We start from the raw sequence: 21595 nt of genomic DNA, 5'->3' as shown, positions 1-21595 counted from the left end.
TGTGTAAAAATATTGGTAATGTTTCATCCATGCCACTCTGAGCAGGGAATTTTCTTATTTTTTTTCAGCACTGTGGACAGCTGCTCTGTGGGCACTCGATTATAATAAGTCACAGTCACAATGCTAATGTTTTATTTCTACTTTTTCTATTCTTGAGCAGTACAGTCATGTCAAAACAAGTCAAGAAGCTTCAGTGTGAGAAATGATGTGCATGATGTGTGCCAATCTTCGACCAATTATCTATTTGCCAGTAATATTGTGCAAATATAGTTTTTTGTTTAAATTCTAGTAGTGTTTCCTACCTCTGAACATGTTGACATGATTGATTTTATTTATTATTTATGTACTGTGTAATTGATCAATACTACTCTGCCTAAGGGAAGCCTTGAATTGATTGCAATGCAATATTTCAACCAGATTCAACTCAATACACATAAATATATAAGTAGTTATTGGCACTGATGTAACCCTTTGATAGATTGCCGACCTGTCCAAGTGCCCTGCCTCTCTCCCAATGCATGCTGGGATAGGCCCAGCAATCCAGAACAGGATACTGTAAGTGGGTGTAGAACATTAATAATATCAGTGGCACATCAATGGTAGTTATAGTGTTTTGGGTTTTCAGTTGAGGAGTTCTATCATCTACCAATACATAACTTTTTTTGATGAAAATTAAGGAGGTATTTAGGTCACTGGTATATTTTGTTAGAATTCTGTTAAATAATAAATGGCATGTTTGCATGTGTGTCCTAACCTCCTGTTGGGTGATGTCCAAGATGCGCTCCAGTGTCAACTCCTCAAAGTAAAGGCGGTCACACTCGTCAAAGTCCGTGCTGACCGTCTCAGGGTTGTGGTTGACCACCACAGTCTTCTTGCCCATCTGTCTCAAAGCTCTGATGCTGGACACCGCACACCAGTCAAACTCAACACTGCTCCCTGGTGGATCAAACAGTTGATAAATATGCAGGCCATAAACAGGAGTTCACAAAGTCAGCATAAACACATTGACAACTGCATATTGATATAATTAGCAAAACTTGTATTTGAACAGCATGAAAATAATAGGAAAGCTTATTGTTGAGCTCACCAATGTGGTAGGGCCCACAACCAAGAACCATAATTCCCTGGTCTTTAAAGTCCAGATCATTCTCCTGATGGATCAATTGACAAAACCATTGTTGATGATGCACTCTTGTGTATATCAATAATTCCATAGCACAGCAAAAACACCCATCTTACAATTTATATTATTCTAATTTTTTTTTTTTAAAGATCATAGCAAATTAAAATGTCGTAATTGTTATAATAATTGTAATTTCTGGTAGACAATGATTGGATTGGCTACATACATAATGGTACAATCATATTTATTTTTGTCAGTTAGCAGAGCCAACATACCTGGCCATGATAGGTACAATACAGGTAGTTGGTCATGGCTGGATACTCTGCTGCCAAGGTGTCAATCTGAGATGAGGGATCAGAGAAAATCGAGGTTAAAATGGGTCAGATGTAAAAGAAATAAAAATGTACTTGTCACACCCCTACAAAGTCACAGTACTGAACATGTATACAGTAATATTTCGATCACATACAAACTCTACACAGAAAGATCCCAGTCATCCCAGACCCAGGACCTTCCTGCCGCTAGGTGACAATGCTCATTTGTAATGGTTTGAACACCAATACCACAGTTTAATGCTTTACATAATGGTGCATTTACTTTGAATACTTTTGGTACACTTAGCCACAAACTCTGTACATTTAGTTTAGTAAATGTTTAAAATGCAGGGCTATAACTTGTGATGCATATTATTCCATTGTGGTATTACTAACTTTAATTAAAGCGCAAACACATCCAAGAACTATTAAAAAAAAATTTAAAGCATGAAGTTATGTCAATCAATGAATTGTGGATAAAAATAAAGTGATACAATAATGCAAATGTTATCATTGTTCATTGTACAGGATGTCAGTACTGATAGATTGTTAATATTATTTCCTCTGCGTTTTGCACATTTTGACCCGTTCATTCAGGAATGGACAAAACATGTCAATACTGTGTGAAGTAGAAAGAAAGTCGATGATAGCTTTAACCTTTATGCGCCCCTTACATATTTTTATTTTCTACTCATTTACAGTTGTGGCCAAAGGACAGCTCTCTGTGTGTGTGTGTGTGTGTGTGTGTGTGTGTGTGTGTGTATTGCTCAGGCAGAGTCAATTATCTCAGTCTATCTGACCTACGCTGGAAGCTCCAAGAAGCAGCCCAGTGATGCTCACCTGTTTGACCCAGGGTTTGATGCCATGAGTGAGCCTCAGCTCTCTGGCTGCTCGCTCACTGGAGCCCAGTATCTGACCAACCTGCCGGTCTGAGAAGCCATCCTGCTTGGCCTTCAGCAGCAGCCCCTTAGGTACTGTGCCACTGTAGAAAAAGACAGTAAGTCATGGTTATTATACAGCTGATTCGCTAAACCCTTCAGAACTCCATACTTTAACCACAGTTTAAAATTGATTGAATTGATTTTTAATGTATTAAGTGAAAAATAGGTTATTAGGTTTTTCAGTGGGGTTCAATCAGATGATTTTTTTAAATGACTTTTCTAAAAGGAATGAATTTTGGCATCAGGATCATTGCCAAAAACATTACACTCCATTTGCATTGGAGCCATGCTCTTGTCATAACAAAATCTCCCTTTATGAAAAGTGCAAGATACGGTTTGATTCATTCTAGTACCACACTATGTCATCTGCACAGCAGAGGTTACCAGAGCCTATCAATCACCTCTTAAGCTTAAAAGTTTAATGCACAACATCCCTGACATGAATGTTATAGTGAGAAAAAGGAAGCAGTGGTAGATGAAAAGACAGACAGGTGAGTTTATTATTGAATGCTTTCTGTCTATGAACCCTCTCATATCGGTTTACTTTCAAGTTCACTGAACTAAGAGGGTCATTCCAGCATGTGGGTCATGAGTGGCTCCCCTACCTGCCTTAGGGTGATCTTAAGGTGATCAATAACGTATCGACAAGCAAGGCACCAAGGTGCCAAAGCACTCGGTTGGCAAGTGCAGCCATTTAAAACCCTACTTTAATCAATACAACTTCAATGCCAGCTGTAAGATTGAACAGAAACATGTTGGCGAAATACAGTTAGGTATCAAGAGGCGATTTTTTACTGAACCAATTTATTAAAAACATGAATTTCCTTTCACTTTAACTTCAAGACCTGGTGCATTTTCAGGTACTTTACTGGTTTTACATGTATCAGTGTATATACATAATATAACACTTACAGACACATCTTGTTGGTACCCTTTTATCTAACAGTAAAATGTAGTTTACAGAAGTATATTCTATTTGCTATTGCATTTTAGGCCTTTAATTGACAGAACAGTTGAAAACAGGAAAGCGGAACAGCTGAAAACAGGAAAGCGGGACAGAGGGGGAATGACATGCAGAAAAGGGCCACTGGTTGAAATCAAACATGCGACCGCTGCGGTAAGGACTGAGCCTTTGTACATGGGGCGCACACTCAACCAGGTGAGCTACCAGGGTGCCCCATACAGAAGTATATTCTGAGATAAGCCCAAGAGGACAGTGAGAATGAGGAGAGAATTTTAAAAATGCTTAAATCAACTTATTTCTTTCTAAATTCATTATTTAGGTTTTAATCTCCAATAAAAATTAAGTTGTTCATTCAATTAATCAATCAATTTAGAAAAATGTATGTGATGTAGCTTAAGGAAATTAAAAGCCACCTGCAGTGACCTCTGATGATTTATTCCAATAGAATAGAAGAAAGCTTCTGTGAGAGCTTCCCTTTTCTTATCTGTTGAGAGGACACGTCTGTTTTCTCCATTTTACCTTTTTACTGATGATTAATCAACAACATGCAGTAACTTGTACTTGGCAACAATTCACTGTACTGGCAGTGCATATCTGCTGAAAATGAAAATAGTTCTGACAATTCAGAATGGAACAACAGAGTGAGTCAGTTACATTTGTGGCAAAATGTTTGATTGCTGTTTTTAAAAGGAGTGAGATCAAAGGACCGATAGCGATAGTTACGAATTGTAACTCCAGATTCTATGAGTATAGGGGTAGCCCTCTAATAGCTGACGCTATTGGGTGTAATCCCTTCGCGCATGTGCAGTTGCGAAGATTTTCTTTCCCGCCCTTGTGTCCAGCACGGGCCTCAACTACGTCCGCAGATACTGTATATAACATGAGCGGACCCGTTGCTCATCTCCCAACATCAGCATTTTCTTCAGCCAATGTTAGTGGAGCAGGTGGCCAGAATCTTAGAGGGCTACGCTTATACTCATAGAATCTGGAGTTACAATTCGTAACTATCGTTCTATTTCGTCTAGGCTTCACCCTCTAAGAGCTGACGCTATTGGGTTAGGGCGAAGCTGATGTAGTCAATGCCACCTGCGACACAGGGTCCACAAGCGCTCGGATGCCCTAAGGGGGCTCTGCCCCCTCCGTACTGTAAGCCTGGGTGATAGCTTTGCACAGCCAGTGAGACAGACGCTGTTTTGAAAGGGCTGCGCCTCGGCAGTGCTCTCTGTAGTGCTCTCTGTAGTGCACGAACAGCTGCTGTGTTTGTGTGATGTCCGCCATGCGTAACACGCACTGTGGTAACACGCACTGTGATAACACGCGCACCGGGTACAGCCAGTGGAAAGCCTCCTCCGCGTGGTTGCCATGAGGTGGAGGGAAAAAAAACCCTCAAGGGAAAACACCCTCGACTGAAAAGAGCTTGTTAAGACTTTCGGCGTGAATGAAGGGTTTGGCTGTAAGGTGGCTGTGCTCCCGTCCCCTCTAATAGAGAGGCAAGACGGTGAAACCGACAACGCGCATAAATCACTCACCCTCTTAGCTGTCGTCAGAGCGAGGAGAAGTGCTGTTTTCAGTGACAACAACCTAAGAGAGGCTTGTGCCAAAGGCTAGAAAAGGGGGTTTCCCCAGAGCTCGAATCACCAAGGTTAGGTCCCATTGGGGTGTGAGAAAGCGTACAGTGGGGTTCTGTCGTCTGACCCCCTTCAAAAAACGGTTCAAAGGAACGGCCAGCATCTGCCACTTGTGTCGAATTGGGTCGAGGTGCAGACAATGGAACCATCTCTGAATCTTTCTCATGTGGAGGAGACCCAGGGGGACTACCACGTGGCTCGCAGACATCATGCCCAGGAGGTGCATGACAGACAGTGCCGACACTGTTGAGCGAGACGTGATGCGTGACAGCATCGAGCTCAGTGCGTCCAGCCTTGGCTCTCATGATGGACGAATCCATGTCCACACCCAGATAAACTACTGTCTGTGCGGGGACCAGTGAGCTCTTTTGCCATTTTATGGCAAAGCCCAGTGTCTGAAGGTGCTGCACAGTTTCCAAGGTGTGGAGCGCAGCCTCCTCCCGGGAGGGGGCAAAGACGAGCAGATCGTCTAGATAAAAAAGGACTCTGATGCCTTTTTTGCGTAATGGCTGGAGTGCCGTCTCCGTGCACTTGGAAAACGTGCAGGGGGCCAACGAGTAACCGAACGGCAGTCAGTACTGGAAATGGGCCCCCTGAAAAGAGAAACGCAGGAATTTCCTGTGTTTGGGGATAATTTGGATGTAAAAGTATGCATCTTTCAGATCCACTCGTGCCGGCGCACACATTACAGAACGTGCTTGACCGTCACGTACTGACCGTCATTGTCAGCATGTGGCATGGACGTTCCTTGATGTACCAGTTGAATTGGGACAGGTCGAGGATGGGGCGCCCTGCCTGTCCTTTTTGGTGTGAGAAAATAACGGGAGTAAAACCCTCCGTTCTCCTCCCCCAGAGGAACACGAGAAATGTTTGTCAGCAGCTCCTCCAGCTCTGGCTGAGATGACATAGTTGTCTCCAGCAACTATGTCGAACTGGAGCGTAGCCCTGTGTTATTAGCTTTGACATCCATGAATCCATGTGTCAAACTGCTCCATGCTGCGCTGTGCTCTGCAAGCAGGCGCACACATGCCTGTGTGTTGTCTGTTGACATGGTCAGCAGGGAGTGCAGAGCCCATTCCGCCGCTGCACGATGCGTGTGGCCATGTTGCGCAGCCCATGGTAGGGCTTCGTCGAAAGTTAATCAGTTAAGACGGGAGTAGCCAATTGGTCAGAGCCCCTCTCTTCCGGCTGGGTGAAACAGACGCTCCACGCGCTCCGTCTTTGCCAGTGTCGCGGCTGCTTGCGGGGGCGGGTTAGACCAGGTGGGGGCTGCCCACATGGTTTTCCGGCCCCATGAAGCCTGCCGACCAGGTGGCGCAGGCTGCCGCTGCGGGGAAGGAAGGCGGGGCAGAGGAGCGGAGGCCCCGGAAGAAGCAGCCACAGTAGTGGCTGCGGGGCATCTCCTTTTAGGGCGGTTGCTGTTGTGCCGGCGCTGTGGTGGGGGTGCCACTCTCCATGAACCGAGCCTCCATAGTCTCTCCGCCTCCTCAGTTCCTTGGCTCATATGGGACGTGGCCGTCTGTAGGCAGTGCCCAAATAGCCCATCGGGAGCTATGGGGCCGTCCAGGAGCTCACGTCTCACCTCCGCGGGTAGCTGTGACGTGGAGCCAGATGTTGCGCTGGGCCACAGTCTGCCACGCCATAATCTGATACAACACCACTGTGGATGCCATCTCCAGAGTGAGGATGGTGGTCATGGCCTTGCCAATCTCCGTGGCTAGCTCCGGGGGAAGCGCCCCCAGTGTGGTGGACATGGCGAAGACAGCAGAGGCTAACAAGGCAATGTTATTCTGTGCCGCGAGGCCCTGGGTTGCACACTGGTGCGAGTGGTCAGTAACCTCCACACATAATTGGTCTCGTGGGCTTCCGGTGCCCGAAGAAGGTGGCTCTCGGAAGCAAGATGGACTCCAGGCTCTTCTCCAGAGACAGGACCGAAGGAAAACCCGACTCTGTGTCACCGTGAACCCGGGTAAAAGGCACGTAGCAGGAAACCGGAGCCTTCAGTTTCCTGGGCTGGGAAAAACGCCTCCTCCACAAATTGTCGAAGCTCCAAGAAGCGCGGCCACAGCGGGGCTCATTTGGACGGCGGCTCCTGGGTATAAACATCTCCACTCAGGAGGCCGCGAGCAAGGGCTGGGAGTTCAGCCGGCATTGCTATGCTTCTTAGGTCCGCCGCTTTCCTGATGATGTCCGACAGGTCCAAAAAGAGAGCCTTGGTGGTGGAGAGTGGCAGAGGGGAAAATCGCCTAGGCGATGCCCCTGGCCGTTCGGTGGACAGGGAGAGCCGCAGAGGGAGGATTTGTCCCGGAAATGTTCATCCTATTTGAGCACAAAAGATGGGAGGTAGAGTGAAATAACTAGCTGCAACCATGAGTGGAAAATTACACCCTTCAAAATTGTCTTCTTTACATGTTGTATCATGTTTTCTAAAACGCTAACCCACAAAACATCCAAAAGTCAGCTGGGTTTTGCTCAGAGTAAGAAAAGTGTGAAAAGCCAGCAATTTTACAGTGAAGACAGGACATGCGAGATGCTGGTGCAGTTACTAAACTTAACTGATTTTGCCATAGAATAGTTCCAGTACATACGATGTCTGCTTATTAAAACCACATTTAAATGTTTTTCTATTTCTGAACATGTTAAATAAACAAGATACAGTGTTTAAACATGACTGCTGTGGAGTTGGTGTAAGGCTCTTTAGACAGAGCTCAGCTAACTGCCTCCTTTTGCTTTTTGTTTGTGTGCCAAGTTAAACTAAACACATGAATGCATGATGAAATTGATATTGATCTTATTAACAGTAACAAGCCTGTTTCCTATATTGTCACAATATTTCTTTAACCTTCGGTAGAGACAAAATGAAGGAATTCTTATTTTTAGTAAACCACAGGTTGCTCTCCCTCCTCCTTATCTGAATAATTTATGACCTTGTAGAGTAACAATATTTGGAAATGTCAAGTGTGTTTCAACTCCCACTGCACATGGCCAGGCTGATAAATAGCAAACCCAAGAAGCAACGAAAGGGGAGAGCAGCCGAGTCAGAATCACAGGGAGGAAAGACAAATTAAAACAAATTAACATTTAAAAAGTATCTGAAATAAGTGAAATTTACAAGTATGCACATTCCACAGACAACGTTCACAGACAACCTCTGTAAACCTTCTTCAGGGGGTTAAAAAACAACTACTTGACAACTTGGTAAAAACAGAGTAAATTAAATTAAGATATTCATTATCAGTGTGAGCATCTTATTTTAAAGAACTGGTTCCTATTTACTTCTAATCTTAGCTCTACAAAGAAATCTAATCCGGCAATTTCCACTGGCTGCGGAACGGCTGCGGAACGGCTCCGGAACGTCGACGGAGTCATTAGGTTTCCATTAAAGTCAATGTGTGTATTTCCACTGACTGCGGAACGTCTGCGTCCCTACTCCGTCCCAGCTCCGGCAGTCCGCAGCCCTCCGGAGCAGATATGCAGAGCTTCTATTTTTGCCGGACGCGGGAGAGCAGCGCAGCAATTCAGCACATGGCAGATAGTGCGGGACAGGAAGTCGAGCACAGAAACAAAATAAAAATCTGGTTAATTTTCAAAGTAAAATACACCGTGCTCACGGCAGATCATATTTCCCTGCACTACACCTTGAAAACACAGCACAGAGTTGTTTCCCCTCTACTCCTCTGGATGGAAACAAACTGTTGTTGGTTTTGTGGTTCTATTCTACATGAATTCGTGAGATATTGTGGGTCCTCGTGACTACAGCTATCAGTCATGGCTGCAGCCGTGCCGCAACAAATCCGGACCTAGTGGGTATTGACGGACGGCGGAGCACGCAGCCGTTCCGCAGCGGAGCCGGTCCGCAGACGTTCTGCATCCAGTGGAAATCCACAGTAACAGTGCACGTGACTCTTACACGTACAAATGTAGAAAAATAAGATGTCCTCACTTATATTTTTAATCTCTATCAATAAATATCCTTCAGTCCTAACTACAGCAATAGAAGATCTAACACTCGTATGCACACAAACAATGAGTCTGCTGACCAGTAGGGCCTCAAGCCCACCTGTATTCAGCTCTACGCTCCATCAGTCTGGCAGCAGCCTATTGTTGTGTGCCCATCCCAGTGTCCCCTGCTCCAGAGGCAGTGGAGACTACAACAGCCTTCCATGTGTCAGTGTGTTGCGCTAGGAGCCCGCCAGACAGCCAGCCATTAATTATTAAACAGCAGAGTCAGAGGGAAGCAGCAGGTAACCTGTAGCTGAGCCATGAAAACTCACAGCGGCTGTCCAGGTAAGAGCCCGAGGGCAGAGAGAGAAAGAGAGAGAGGCAGCTGAGAAGAGGCGAACCACAGGAGAGAAAGAAAGACATGGAGAGACTGGGGTCCCTCTCATTTTTGAGGAGCAACATTTTCCTTTTGAAGAAAATATAATTTCTAGAAGGAACTAGAAATTATGGTGGGCATAACTTGCAAGTAGTGCTGTCAGTTAAACGCGTTATTAAAACGCATTAACGCAAACCCATTTTAACGACGTCAATTTTTTTTATCACGAGATTAACATTCTTTTTGGCCTAGCAAACTTTGTAGTGTTTTTCACATGCTGTTGCAACAACTAGTAACGTTAGAAAAACTACAACACCACAGCGGATCTAGCTAGACCGGAAACAAAACAACAGGCACGCCACACACACTTGTATGGGCTTGCGAGCCGGCCAAAGAGTAGTAGGCTAATGTTACGTTTTGAGTGGATGGCGAGCGTGAGACGCCAAAATGGATGCCAATAAGATTCTGAATGGAAAGTTTACTTTTAAAAAGTTGCCAAATGGTTCCATTGACAAGACCAAAGTGATCTGTGCGTTTTGTCGTTGTGAACTGATCTATCATCGCAGCACGTCCAGTCTGAAATACGACTTGATGGCCAAGAACACAGCTGATGCGAATTCTCCTCCCCCTCGTCAAAGCCAGGTGACAAAAGCACAAAGCAAGCCGATCCACTTTTTCATGTTGATAAGAGCATTAAAATGCGAAAAAATAATTGGACAAAAAGAAATCTAGCGACATTTAGAATAGATAAAAATGTGCGATTAATTGCAAATTAACTATGACATTAATGCGATTAATCGCGATTAAATATTTAATCGTTTGACAGCACTACTTGCAAGTAGGGCTGCCAGCGTTAACGCGTGAATCGCGATGCGATTAATTTTTTTTTATCGCATTAATCGCATGCCGGCATTTATTAATTTATTTTACACTTCACTCAGCTTTGCGTCGCCTAACAGGCTACTATTTTGACCCTTTGCAGCACCGTTACTTATCATCAAGCTGCCACTTCCTCGTAACACATCCTGCTGCTGCAGGCTGCAGGCATGATGAAGAAAGACAGCAGCAATGAAATCCTGATTGGCGCTTTTTATTTTCCAAAACAAATATTTTCTTCTGAAAGCTGGAGTAATAAAATGATTAACCTGAATTTACTAATTTGAAACAAAAAATAAGAATATAATTGCAGGTTTTACAGTTGTGGTCAGACAATATTCAATTATCTTCTGTAGCAAAGGGTCAAGACTAAGGTAGAAATAATGTAGAGCTTTAACGATGAGTTGAGTAATCGATAAGTCAATCGACAGAAAAACAATCGCCAACTATTTTGATTATCGACAAATCATTAAGTAAACGTCTCAAATATGGACATTTCCTGCTTTTCTCTGTTTTGTATCATATTAAACTGAAAATCTTTGGGTTTTGGGTCGACAAAACAAGACATTTAAAGACATCATCTTGGACGTTAGGAAACTGGGATGAACATTTTTCACTATTTTCTGAAATTTTATACACCTAACAATTCATTGATTAATCCAGAAAATAATCAGCAGATTAATTGATCATTACAATTATTGTTAGTTGCAGCCCTAAAATAATAAACCAGGAGATGAACATATATGGCAAAGAGGTGAGACTGACAGTGGCTGAGACAGCTTGCGAAATAGGAAAATAAATTACAATATATTCCATAAAATGATAATAGTGTGAGAGTCTGCCTGTGGTGCATAAAGACTGCAACTTTATGGATGGATAGACAAATGGATGTACTGTATTTTGGAGAATATAGTTCCACTTAGATCCTTTCAACCATCAAAGAGAAGGAGTCAGACAGATATATAACAACTTGAGGTTGTCACAAGTTCAACACTATTTATATTATTACCATTAAACCACGGGCTAAAAATTCTTAATGCAACAGCACATAAATTGACTAGCACATAACAGAAATATTAAAGTAACAAAAAGTTACCTGTTGTAGTTTGCCAGGTGCTGTTCCAGCTGTGTTATCCTGTTGAGTTTGTGGAGGAACCACTTGTCTATGAAGGTGAGCTGGTGGATCTGATCAACACTCATACTGCTGTGGAGGGCCTTAAAGGTCGAGACATGAAACATACTCAGCATTACATTTATCATTTATTATCAAATTCAGCATTCATGCTCCTTATGGGAGCATTCTGAGAGCTGACATCCAATCGGTGTCACAGTACACAGGAACGGGCATTCAGAGCAGTCACTGTAAATAATGTTTTTATCCGTTACTTTTTCAAGGACTCCTTCAGGTAAAATCTATTGCAGCAGGAAAAATATATTACTTTGCCAATATTGGCTTTTTATGAAAAATCTGATATCAAGCCAGTCTGTGTCATTAACCTGTTATATGACAGAGGTTCTACCCTGACAACAGCTTGTAAATATGTTTTATAATTTTAATATTAGATAGCTGAGAGTAATCATTCCAGGTTAGTGTGGGAGGATTTTGCTTTAAACTTGCAGTGAAACCTACCTTGCCCTGTAAATAAGGGGCTTTTAATCAAGCTGCAAGTGATAACCACTGTGTCTTATGTGATTTCAGAAGCAAATTCAGATGCAAACAGATATATATGCTGAATATATGTAACAAATGTTTAAGGGCCATTCTAATGTTTTGATATTTTTAAATGTGTTGACGATGCCTGAGCTGCAAAACCTGAGAATTAAAATATCAGCAACAGAGAATTACTTCTAATTTATTTTCCTCCAGTGTCTTCTATCTTTACTACTTACAGTGTATGTCTTAAGATAACTGTTTAGGAGGGTAGGTGGTAGGTCTTATAGCCTTGGCTGTCTTAATTCTTTCCCCCACCATGACAATGAAATATTGTCACAAATGGTCTGGCCCTAAGACATGTAGGTTTCAAAATCGAACTGGAGGGCAACAGAGAGGTTAGCTGAGAGTAACAGTGACTGTGCTGACCACCTTAAGGCATTATAGCTGGTGTTGGATTGCTTGGAGATAAGATGTGGGTCATTAATCCCTAATGCTGTCGCCATTTCCAATGATCTCACTCCATATTCAAGGGGACAAATATATCTCGACCGTCGGGATACCAAGCTCACACAGTTGGAGGTTTTGACACTGAGATGACCTCATTCTGCTCCTCTTTCAGCTGGTGATAAAAGCATGTTGAATTGCTGGACCTGTAGATGTTTTTGACCTTGCAATAGTTCATGCAACGTCTCGGTGCTTGAATGATGGAGCTTGACCCTGTGTCTTGATGTGCTTGTGAAAGCGATGCTTCACCTTCATCTGATTCTATGAGGGAAATAAAAGGCTAACAGCACTGTATTGGGCAAGCACAAAAGCAGATTTAGCAAAAATATTTTTCAGATTTTGAATCATCCTCCCCCACGTTTGATTATCGAACTGTCAGAGTGGACTTTTCAACAACCTATTTAATTGTTAATTTTTAATCCTGATTTTTCAAGTTATTAATCAAAATTTTAATAAAACAAGCCTTTCCACACAATAAGGCATTCACGACTAAGCATGCAGGTAGGCCATGGATACATTTTGCTCTCCATTTCATGTTTTTCCATAATTTCACTTCAAAATGTGCTTTTAATGAGAAAACTGTAGTCAGTGTCATTCATTATTTATGCTATAAAAGATTAGTGTACCTTGGCAAGGGAGAATATGCGGGTAATGGAGGGCACAGCCAGCTCCTGCTCCAGGTCCTGGGTGTCGGCCCATGCTTTCTTGAGTGGCAGCCGGGGCACAAAGCCATCCACTGATGGATGACACATCCTCAGGGCCTTCTGCACACTCTCTTCAAAGGTCCGGCCAACTGCCATCACCTGAATTCAGAAGAGGGAGATGCATGACAGAATAATATTGGTGTGTGAGTATAGTGAATAAGCAAGTCGATGAGTGAGTGTTTATCTGTGGATCCTCCCCCACCTCTCCGACACTCTTCATGGCACTGCCTATTTCATGGGACATGCCCTGAAAGCGGTCCAGGTCCCAGCGGGGGATCTTAGTGACGATGTAGTCTAGACTGGGTTCAAAGCAGGCTGTGGTCTTCTCCGATACAGCGTTCTTGATCTCTGGTAGGGGGATACCCAAAGCCAGCTTAGCAGCAACAAAAGCCAATGGATACCTGTGAGACATGAACCAAGGGACAGGGAGACCCAATCAACTACTAGTGGTTGAAGTTTCTGTACCAAATAAACATTATAAGCATGATCATAGCACTGTAGTGATCCTGAGATATTGACTCCTATCCTTTGTCCTACTGAAAAGTGGAAAATAAATTTTTGATGTTTACTGTAACTATGTTTAATGTTTTGATATTGTCCAACATGTTGTACCAGCCTCCTAGCAGTGGGCGCCTTCTGTTTGTATACATGTATTCTCTCACCCAGTGGCTTTGGATGCCAGAGCGGAGCTTCTGGAGAGCCGAGCGTTAACCTCAATGATGCAGTACTCCAGGGACGACGGGTGTAGGGCATACTGGATGTTGCATTCGCCTATAATGCCAAGGTGACGAACCACTTTGATGGCCGTCTCACGGAGCATGTGGTACTCCTCGTTGGACAATGTCTGGCTTGGTGCCACCACTATGGAGTCACCTGAAGAAGAAGCAGAGGAATGATTTAAAGGCTTTAAAACAGTATTAACAGCCTCTGAACTTGGTTTTGGTTAATGAAATTAAACATCACATAAAGCAACAAAAGCCTGTTTCTCATTTGGATTTAAAACGGGGAGCAGCAAAAATCCCATGTAAAGCAGCATAACCCTATACTGTACATCTCCACTTTTTGTTGTAAATGTTTGTTTGTGCAGTTTACTGTTTTTTAGAACATTTAAGAATAACTGTCATTATCTTTTTATTTATCAAAAGATCAAAGCTTGTATCGTCTAAATTAGAATTCTCTATAGTAACTAATGTTTTTTGAAATTAGCGACAAATTTCTGCATAACAAAATAATTTGACAACTGGCACTAGAATATGTTAAAAAACAATGTATGGAAAGTTTTCATCTATTGCTATACAGGAGAAGCTCTGGGGCACATTCTATGTACATGTCAAGTGTCTCAGTCTGTTCAAGTTCTGGACTTTGGCTATGAGAACTAAAATGGACCCAAAGGCTAAAGTTTTCAACCCATGTATTGACTCTCAATGCTTTTCTTGAACTACAGTAACAAGACAAAGATATACCACAAGGACAACAGCTGTCAGAAACATCTTATGTCTTGCCATGTGCAGAGTGAACAACTTGCTCGCACTGAGAAGAGCAAAAAGAAGTTGCACTCACCCTGAAGCAGAATGTTTTTTGAGGACAACAAATAATACTACAATAAATAGCATGGTAGTCTGAAGACGAACACATCAGTATGTCGTGCATGTTTTAGTACCTGTGTGAATGCCAAGTGGGTCGAAGTTCTCCATGTTGCAGACGGTGACGCAGTTGTCAGCTACGTCTCTCACCACCTCATATTCCACCTCCTTCCAGCCCATCAAAGACTTTTCCACCAGAATCTGACTGCTCATAGCCAGAGCCTGCAGTACAATATGCACAGAATATTATCAGTTTAGATGCTACGTGTCAGCATTAGCCTTTACACAGCTGGTAAACACAATAACATGAAGACTTGCACAATATAAGTCAATACAATAGCTCGACGATGTAACTAATACAATTGGAAAGTTAACAATCAGTGGCAGTAATGTTGCACACTTGCTTACTATCTACTTATTACTCATGCTTAATCATTAAAAAACTGCAATAAAAACTATATGGATGTAATGTATACATTGCATGTTAACACTCGCATCCCCCCTCATTGGCTGATCTTGAACCATTGTCTAAGTTTATGTACATTAATTAACTATTTTCTCTAATGGTTGAACATAATGAACACATTGCCCGAATTATATTTTTTGTACTTATTTTCTTTCCAGTGAAGGATACCGTATGTGGCATAACTCCTCCATGAACCTTAATGTAAACCCAAAGGGTCATCAAAGGAAGGTAACTTTTTTTTCATATGTACACAGTCAAACAGATGGCTGTGTACATAATGTACAAACAACTAAGAAAAAAATTACTTTAACAAACTTAACATACATAATGCAATTTACTACACCCACACATCATGAATTACAGCCTCAATAATGATCACAAAGTTGAACAAACACCTCTCAGACTCATCAAAAACTCAACCTCATAGTTACATATACTGTAGCATTTATTTTATCACTGTATTGGATTGCATGAGTGTTATTGTGTTATGTCCCCTATATATTTTGGAAAGTTCTAAAGCACAACATAAACAACATAAAAAGTTACTTTTTAGATAAATTAAAATAAATGTGCTTTGTGTTTTGTTATACATGATTGCAGCTATAATTCATATACTTTTACATACAGTACAATGTAGAAAAATGTGTGCAAATGGTATAAAAACATGAAGGTAGGTAACAACACATATCTTTTTCATTTGTTGAAACTTCAAGTGCTTGGAACGAAATGCGCTAACCTGTTACAAGGACATGTACTAACAGTTTGTATTGTTACACATGCAATAGATAGGAAAAAATGATACTCTTTTTGATTATGCTGAGGACATCGGGTCAAAGGAATAAGTGTTTACCTTGGGTTTTCATTTTGTATCTTTGTCAAAGATTAGACAAAGACCTTGTGAACTAGATATTTGCTCTGTACCTAGCACTAAAAATTGCAACACCTGCTGAGCATAACTGGCAAATAAACATTTGCCATTGAAACTTCCAAGTGAAACAAAAAATAAATAATTATAAATGCAAGACGAGGAAAGCAGGACATAAAGAATGACATAAAACAGTATGCACCAATCTAAAAAAGTCTGGCACACACTGTTCATTTTGCAGCCTGTGATCACAGATTATAACCAATTCAGCTGTCAGACATAGTGCTGGATACCAGACAAGCACAAAAAGAATGTTGCTAAGCAACAGCAAGCTATTCCCTTCTTGGCAGAGCACCAAAGAAACATTTCTAAAAAAAATGTAAAGCTTTTATCTTTGTGCAGGTTAATGTTGTAAACACGGGTAAAAGTATGAAACTAAGAAAGTTTGTCAGTAACAGTCTGAATAGAATGCTTCAATTGCTGATTTGATCTGCACAATCAATCATATGTAAAGAGAAGAAATTGCACAGAATAACAAATAATTTTGCCTCCACCATCCCTACACTGCACAGTTTATTCTGACCTTGTGTGCAGTTTCCTCCAGCTTTTCTTTGTTGGCACACAGACCAGACCCCAGTCCTCCAAGGGCATAGGCAGATCGCAACATCACAGGGTAGCCAATCTGCTCTGCCGCTTTCAAGGCATCAGATACCTCAAAGATACACACAAATATTATACTGCATTTTCCCTGCTCAATACTTAAATACAGAATTTATCTACACTGTATACACCATTTGTCTTACAAAATGTACAGAAAGAGGAAGATATTTCTTCTCGTTATTGGATCCTTACCGACTTCACAGCGAAACTGGGTGCAATCTTCTCATTGATCTCATTCAGTTTGTCAGCAAAAAGCTGTCTGTCCTCTGTGGCCATGATGGATTCAACTGGGGTTCCCAGGACCTTCACCCCGTACTGCTCCAGGACGCCACTCTGGAATAATTCAACTCCTGAACACCACACATACCAATCCACACAGATGCATTGTTAAAGTGGACATATTATGCTTTTCTGTATTTCCTGTCATATCTACAATGTTATAATGTTGGATTTTTTAATGTTAAACGTTCTTAAAGCTCCAGTTTCAACAGTTTTTTCCACTCTCGGCTAAGTATTACGCAACTCCAAGCCGGCTTTTTTTTAAGATACCGCGGTGTTAATATTGTCACACGTAGCTACATGCTAACGGCAGTAAAATATGTCATCTTGACAGCCAATTTTGTTAAATTCTCTCCAATTCCAGGTCACATTACTCCTAATACATTTTCTGTTATCTAGTATTTGGTTTACAAGCTTTTATCTTCAATTTTTGACGGTAGAAAGTGCTGCTATACTCTATTAGTGTGTTAAATTCTCCACAATTTCGGGTTTCATTACTGCTGAAACATGTCCAATTGGGTAGTATTTGGTTCAGAAGCATTTACCTGCGATTTTTGATGGTAGGAATATACTAGGTAGGAGCTATATACTCCTATGCAGTAGCTCCAGCTGCTACTAGTTAAACAAAACTGGAGCGCAGCGGAGATACCAGGAAACACGCTGGCCAATCAGAGCAGACTGGGCTTTTTCAGGAAGGGGGCTTAAAGAGACAGGCACTCCAGCCGAGCGTCTCATACAGAGGGTGAATATAGATGCAGCAGCCAAGGGCAGTACAAGAAAGTATTTTTTGAACATTAAAGCATGTAAACATGTTCTAGTACAAACACAAAATACAAGTATGAACCTGAAAATGCTATATAATAGTTCCCCTTTAAACATACAGGAAATCTAAAAAATAAAATTAAAGGGGTGATAGAATGCAAAACCGATTTTACCTTGCTAGCTAGCTAACAAAACTCCTAATGTTCACAAAAATGAATTAAATTGAAATCGGACACCATTGTTAGCTTTATAAGACCTTGGGGTAGCTGTTATATAAGTGGCGCGACGAAATTCAAACTGTAAATATACGAAAGTTATGCCGGCAGCTGGCAGCCAGCCAGCTCCGGAGCTCCGTGGAGCCCCGAGCCCCGGTCGTCCAGTAACTGGGAAACGGTGACTTTCACTGGGTATGGAGTTTGCCACTTTCTCGTCAGACTGTGGAGCTCCTGAAGTCCGACACGTCTTACCAAATTTGCAATTAGCCATCAATTTTCGTAAAACGGCCCATATTTGAGCCTTATATAGTTGATTTATCGCATAAAAAAGTCTCAGAAGTGAATTTAATAACGAAATAGTAGACAAACAATGTATAACTTTGCAGTGTCTGAAATATGAAACCTGCTGTCTAGTATACAATGGATGTGCATGTGGTTCGCTCAAACCAATCAGCAGCTCATCTAAATATTCATGAGCATACCATATTTGGAAGAAAAGCTCTTGTTCCAAATAGAGCCATATTCACAGGGTAGTTAAGGACCCATAAAATAGCATTTGAGCAATATTCAGCCAAACAAATGTTACATACCCTATTAGGAGATCTTAAGGAACAGTGTGAAATACCCCATAAAATCATTCTATCACCCCTTTAAAAAACTCATCTAGACACTCAAGTTGGTCGAAAAGTGGAAAAGGTCTCACTGAGCATTGCATATGCCACTATTGTCAGTCCAAGTGCCTTGCACAGAACTCCACAGGACATTGACGCAAACAGTTGCACACATCTCACCGCAGTTGAGTGCAGTCTGTCCGCCCATAGAGAGCAGGATGCCATCTGGACGCTCAGTCTTGATGACTTCAGTTACAAATTGTGGCGTGACGGGCAGGAAGTAGACTGAATCGGCCTGCTTGGTTCCCACTTCATTGGTCTGAACCGAGGCTATATTTGGGTTCATGAGCACCGTCTTCAGGTTCTCCTCCTATAACAACATGTCCACAAGGTTAATTATTATTTATTTAAAAAGAAAACCAGGGTATGATAATTAGTCTTGATTGTCACGTTTATAATATCCATGTCTTTCATTCTAAATGTACTACGGTGGTTTTTCAGCCGAACATGTATTTCTGTTGGTTAGAATACATCTTTTGACAATAGACTTTCACAGCAGAAATGTTGTCTTGTCAGAGTAAATAAAGCACAGGTGTTATTAATAACATTAACGATGGCTATACTCTATTCAAGTGTCCCAGTAAGCAGTGACACTGAGCCACTGAAATAAATAAAAGTAAAACCGACTCTGATTCATTTATATATTTATATATTTATTGCCTCATTTATTCATTTCAGGATGCATTTAATAGGGCATATTTATTTATTTATTCATTCATTAATTTTCTAAAACAGCCGGGGACTGTCATTTTTAGCAATTGTTACTCAAACAAGTAAATAGTAAAGTAAAATGTTTGGGAACTTTTCAGCAACAGATTAACACTTGTTATCTCCTACCTTCATGGCCTTGATGGCCTGTGATCCAGAGTAGTCAAACTCTCCAGCCTGACCGATAGACAGACCACCAGAACCCAGTATGAGCACCTTCGACACCTGCATTTACACAAATAGACAGGCACATGCAGTCATTAACAGCATGTGATACAGTTACTAACGGCAACAGCACTGAGCTACATTTGCAAATGCATGAATTGTCTTGAACATGGTAACCCTAATGTCAAACTCCTTGACATGTAACTAATGAACAGCATTTCAGTCACTTCAGTTCAAGTATTCCTTCCTGTTTTTTTCAAATGTCATTTTTCCACTATAAATCATTACAATGATGTTATGCAGTCTGCTTCCCAACTTTTAAAATATGTTATATATATTTCTTGTTAAGTGACCTATTTGATAAATTCTCTGTTAACCTTTTACACCCTCAAAAGTTAGTCCTGAACACACTTTGAAAGCACATGCTGTTTTCATAAAGGCATACATGAACCTGCTAAACCTTTGTGACATACTTTACCTGGGCTCTGGGAGGAATCTGTGGTTTCTTAGGCATCACTGAAACTATATTGGCATCTTTTCCTTTCTTGATCAGGGACATAAAGGCATCAAAGAGAAACTGTAGACACAAATAAAAATGACAATAATAGTATTACGAGGAGCCTAAGTGTCAAGTTTTTGTTAGCCTCATACTGTTATTGAACTGACGTTTTCCACTCATTTATGTAGCCAAAACACCCTGCTGGTTGATATGAAGACCAAGCTCTGCCTAAGGGTACAAGGTTTTTAGGTATGCAACGGAATCCAGAGCAAAAACCCTGACACTTTTAGGAAACTTTCGGATAAGACTGCTTTTGTCCTACAATAATTCTGAAATCTGTTCATTTAAATGTACAGACAAACCACACAATATAATCAATATCTTATTAAGTTCATCATTTAGAATTAATAAAAAGAAACAATTTATTTATTAGATAGAACAGACAGAGAGGAAAGGGGAAAGAGAGGGGATGACACGCAGCAAAGGGCCGCAGGTCAGATTCGAACCTGGGTCGCTGCAAAGAACTGCAAAGTCTACATAGGTTGGCACACTCCACTGAGTACGCTAGAACTCACCCCAGCAACATATTTAATTAAGTGTAAGGTTTTACTCCTGTATATACAATTCTCAATTACCACATATTTTATACTTAAATATACTGGAACTGGCCACAAGGTGCATATAAAGCACCTTATCTTTTTTTTAAAGAAAGACAGACAGACAGACAGACAGATAGATATAGAGAGAGCGATATACATTAGGACTGCACGAAGAAATGGGCAATATACGATAACATTGTTGCATATTGCGATAACGATATCACTTGCAATAAATAAACAGATATTAAACTGTACTTAGTTCTGCATTTCTGCTGCTTTCAGTATTTTGCTAAAATACAACAAACTGCTTGTTGAATTTAAAACAAATGAAAGAAAATCATTTCCAACATTTATTTTTTTTACTACATTTTACATTTTACTTTTATTGAACAAATTGCACATTGAACTGAATGTAAAAGGCTGAATGTTACATTTTAAAGTGCAGTTTTTTTACTGATATTTTCTTTTAATTAACACAAAAAATCTCTACGTTTCTTTTAAAAACTAGATATTTAGCAGCCCTTATATGCATAGGTTAAAGTAAAAGAAGTGATACCCTTCCTGACAGGCAAAGACACGCAATATTTGTCATGGGCACAGTGCAAGATTTTTTGATTCTTTTGCCCCTGAAAGTCAAACCCAAGAGAAAGGCAAGAATTCTCCAGCAGAGCTGTCAACTGCATGTTCTGATAGAGGACACAGGTCTTATTATTCTTCCTTAATATGACAGGAGGTTACAACATTGTTTGACCCTTGAAATACAGTCCTTGCCTGTCATGTGGGAGACAAGAACTGAAGCACAGAATCATCAATGCTTTATTGTAGGGAAAGGGACAGGCACCTGTGGCTCTGTTGCAGTCAAACATCAGGCACCACAGATGTTCACACCTTCATTGCCAGTGATGTTGTAACTGCTTATATATTCTTTTGTTTTTACCACTCTGTCTGGTTTACATTCCATACAATATACATATAAACAACGACTTTCCCTAGCCACCTCATTGCTGCTGCGTACATTTAAATAATGGAAGACTTTTACTTAAGTAGCATCCTGTGAAGATACCTTGACTTTAGTATAGCATTCAGGTACTTTATGC

General features: G+C 41.2%; 1 protein-coding gene across 1 annotated transcript in view; it reads right to left on the bottom strand.

Moving 5' to 3' along the window:
* Positions 1-21595, bottom strand: part of cps1 (carbamoyl-phosphate synthase 1, mitochondrial) — a 65366-nt gene that overhangs the window by 31992 nt on the left and 11779 nt on the right. Inside the window, exons 12-25 of the mRNA XM_078261656.1 lie at positions 19879-19977; positions 19365-19460; positions 18648-18837; positions 16793-16950; positions 16524-16652; positions 14687-14831; positions 13689-13899; positions 13229-13427; positions 12949-13125; positions 11261-11379; positions 2278-2419; positions 1399-1464; positions 1088-1151; positions 755-936 (exon numbers count right to left, since the gene is read on the bottom strand). Of these exons, the coding sequence (XP_078117782.1) occupies positions 755-936; positions 1088-1151; positions 1399-1464; positions 2278-2419; positions 11261-11379; positions 12949-13125; positions 13229-13427; positions 13689-13899; positions 14687-14831; positions 16524-16652; positions 16793-16950; positions 18648-18837; positions 19365-19460; positions 19879-19977 (1977 nt within the window). The remainder of the gene's footprint in view (positions 1-754; positions 937-1087; positions 1152-1398; positions 1465-2277; positions 2420-11260; positions 11380-12948; positions 13126-13228; positions 13428-13688; positions 13900-14686; positions 14832-16523; positions 16653-16792; positions 16951-18647; positions 18838-19364; positions 19461-19878; positions 19978-21595) is intronic.

Source organism: Sander vitreus, chromosome 11, assembly GCF_031162955.1.
Source record: "Sander vitreus isolate 19-12246 chromosome 11, sanVit1, whole genome shotgun sequence".
NCBI lineage: Eukaryota > Metazoa > Chordata > Actinopteri > Perciformes > Percidae > Sander > Sander vitreus.
Note: the sequence above shows the minus strand (reverse complement) of the source record. Positions and strands in the feature narration are given on the sequence as shown.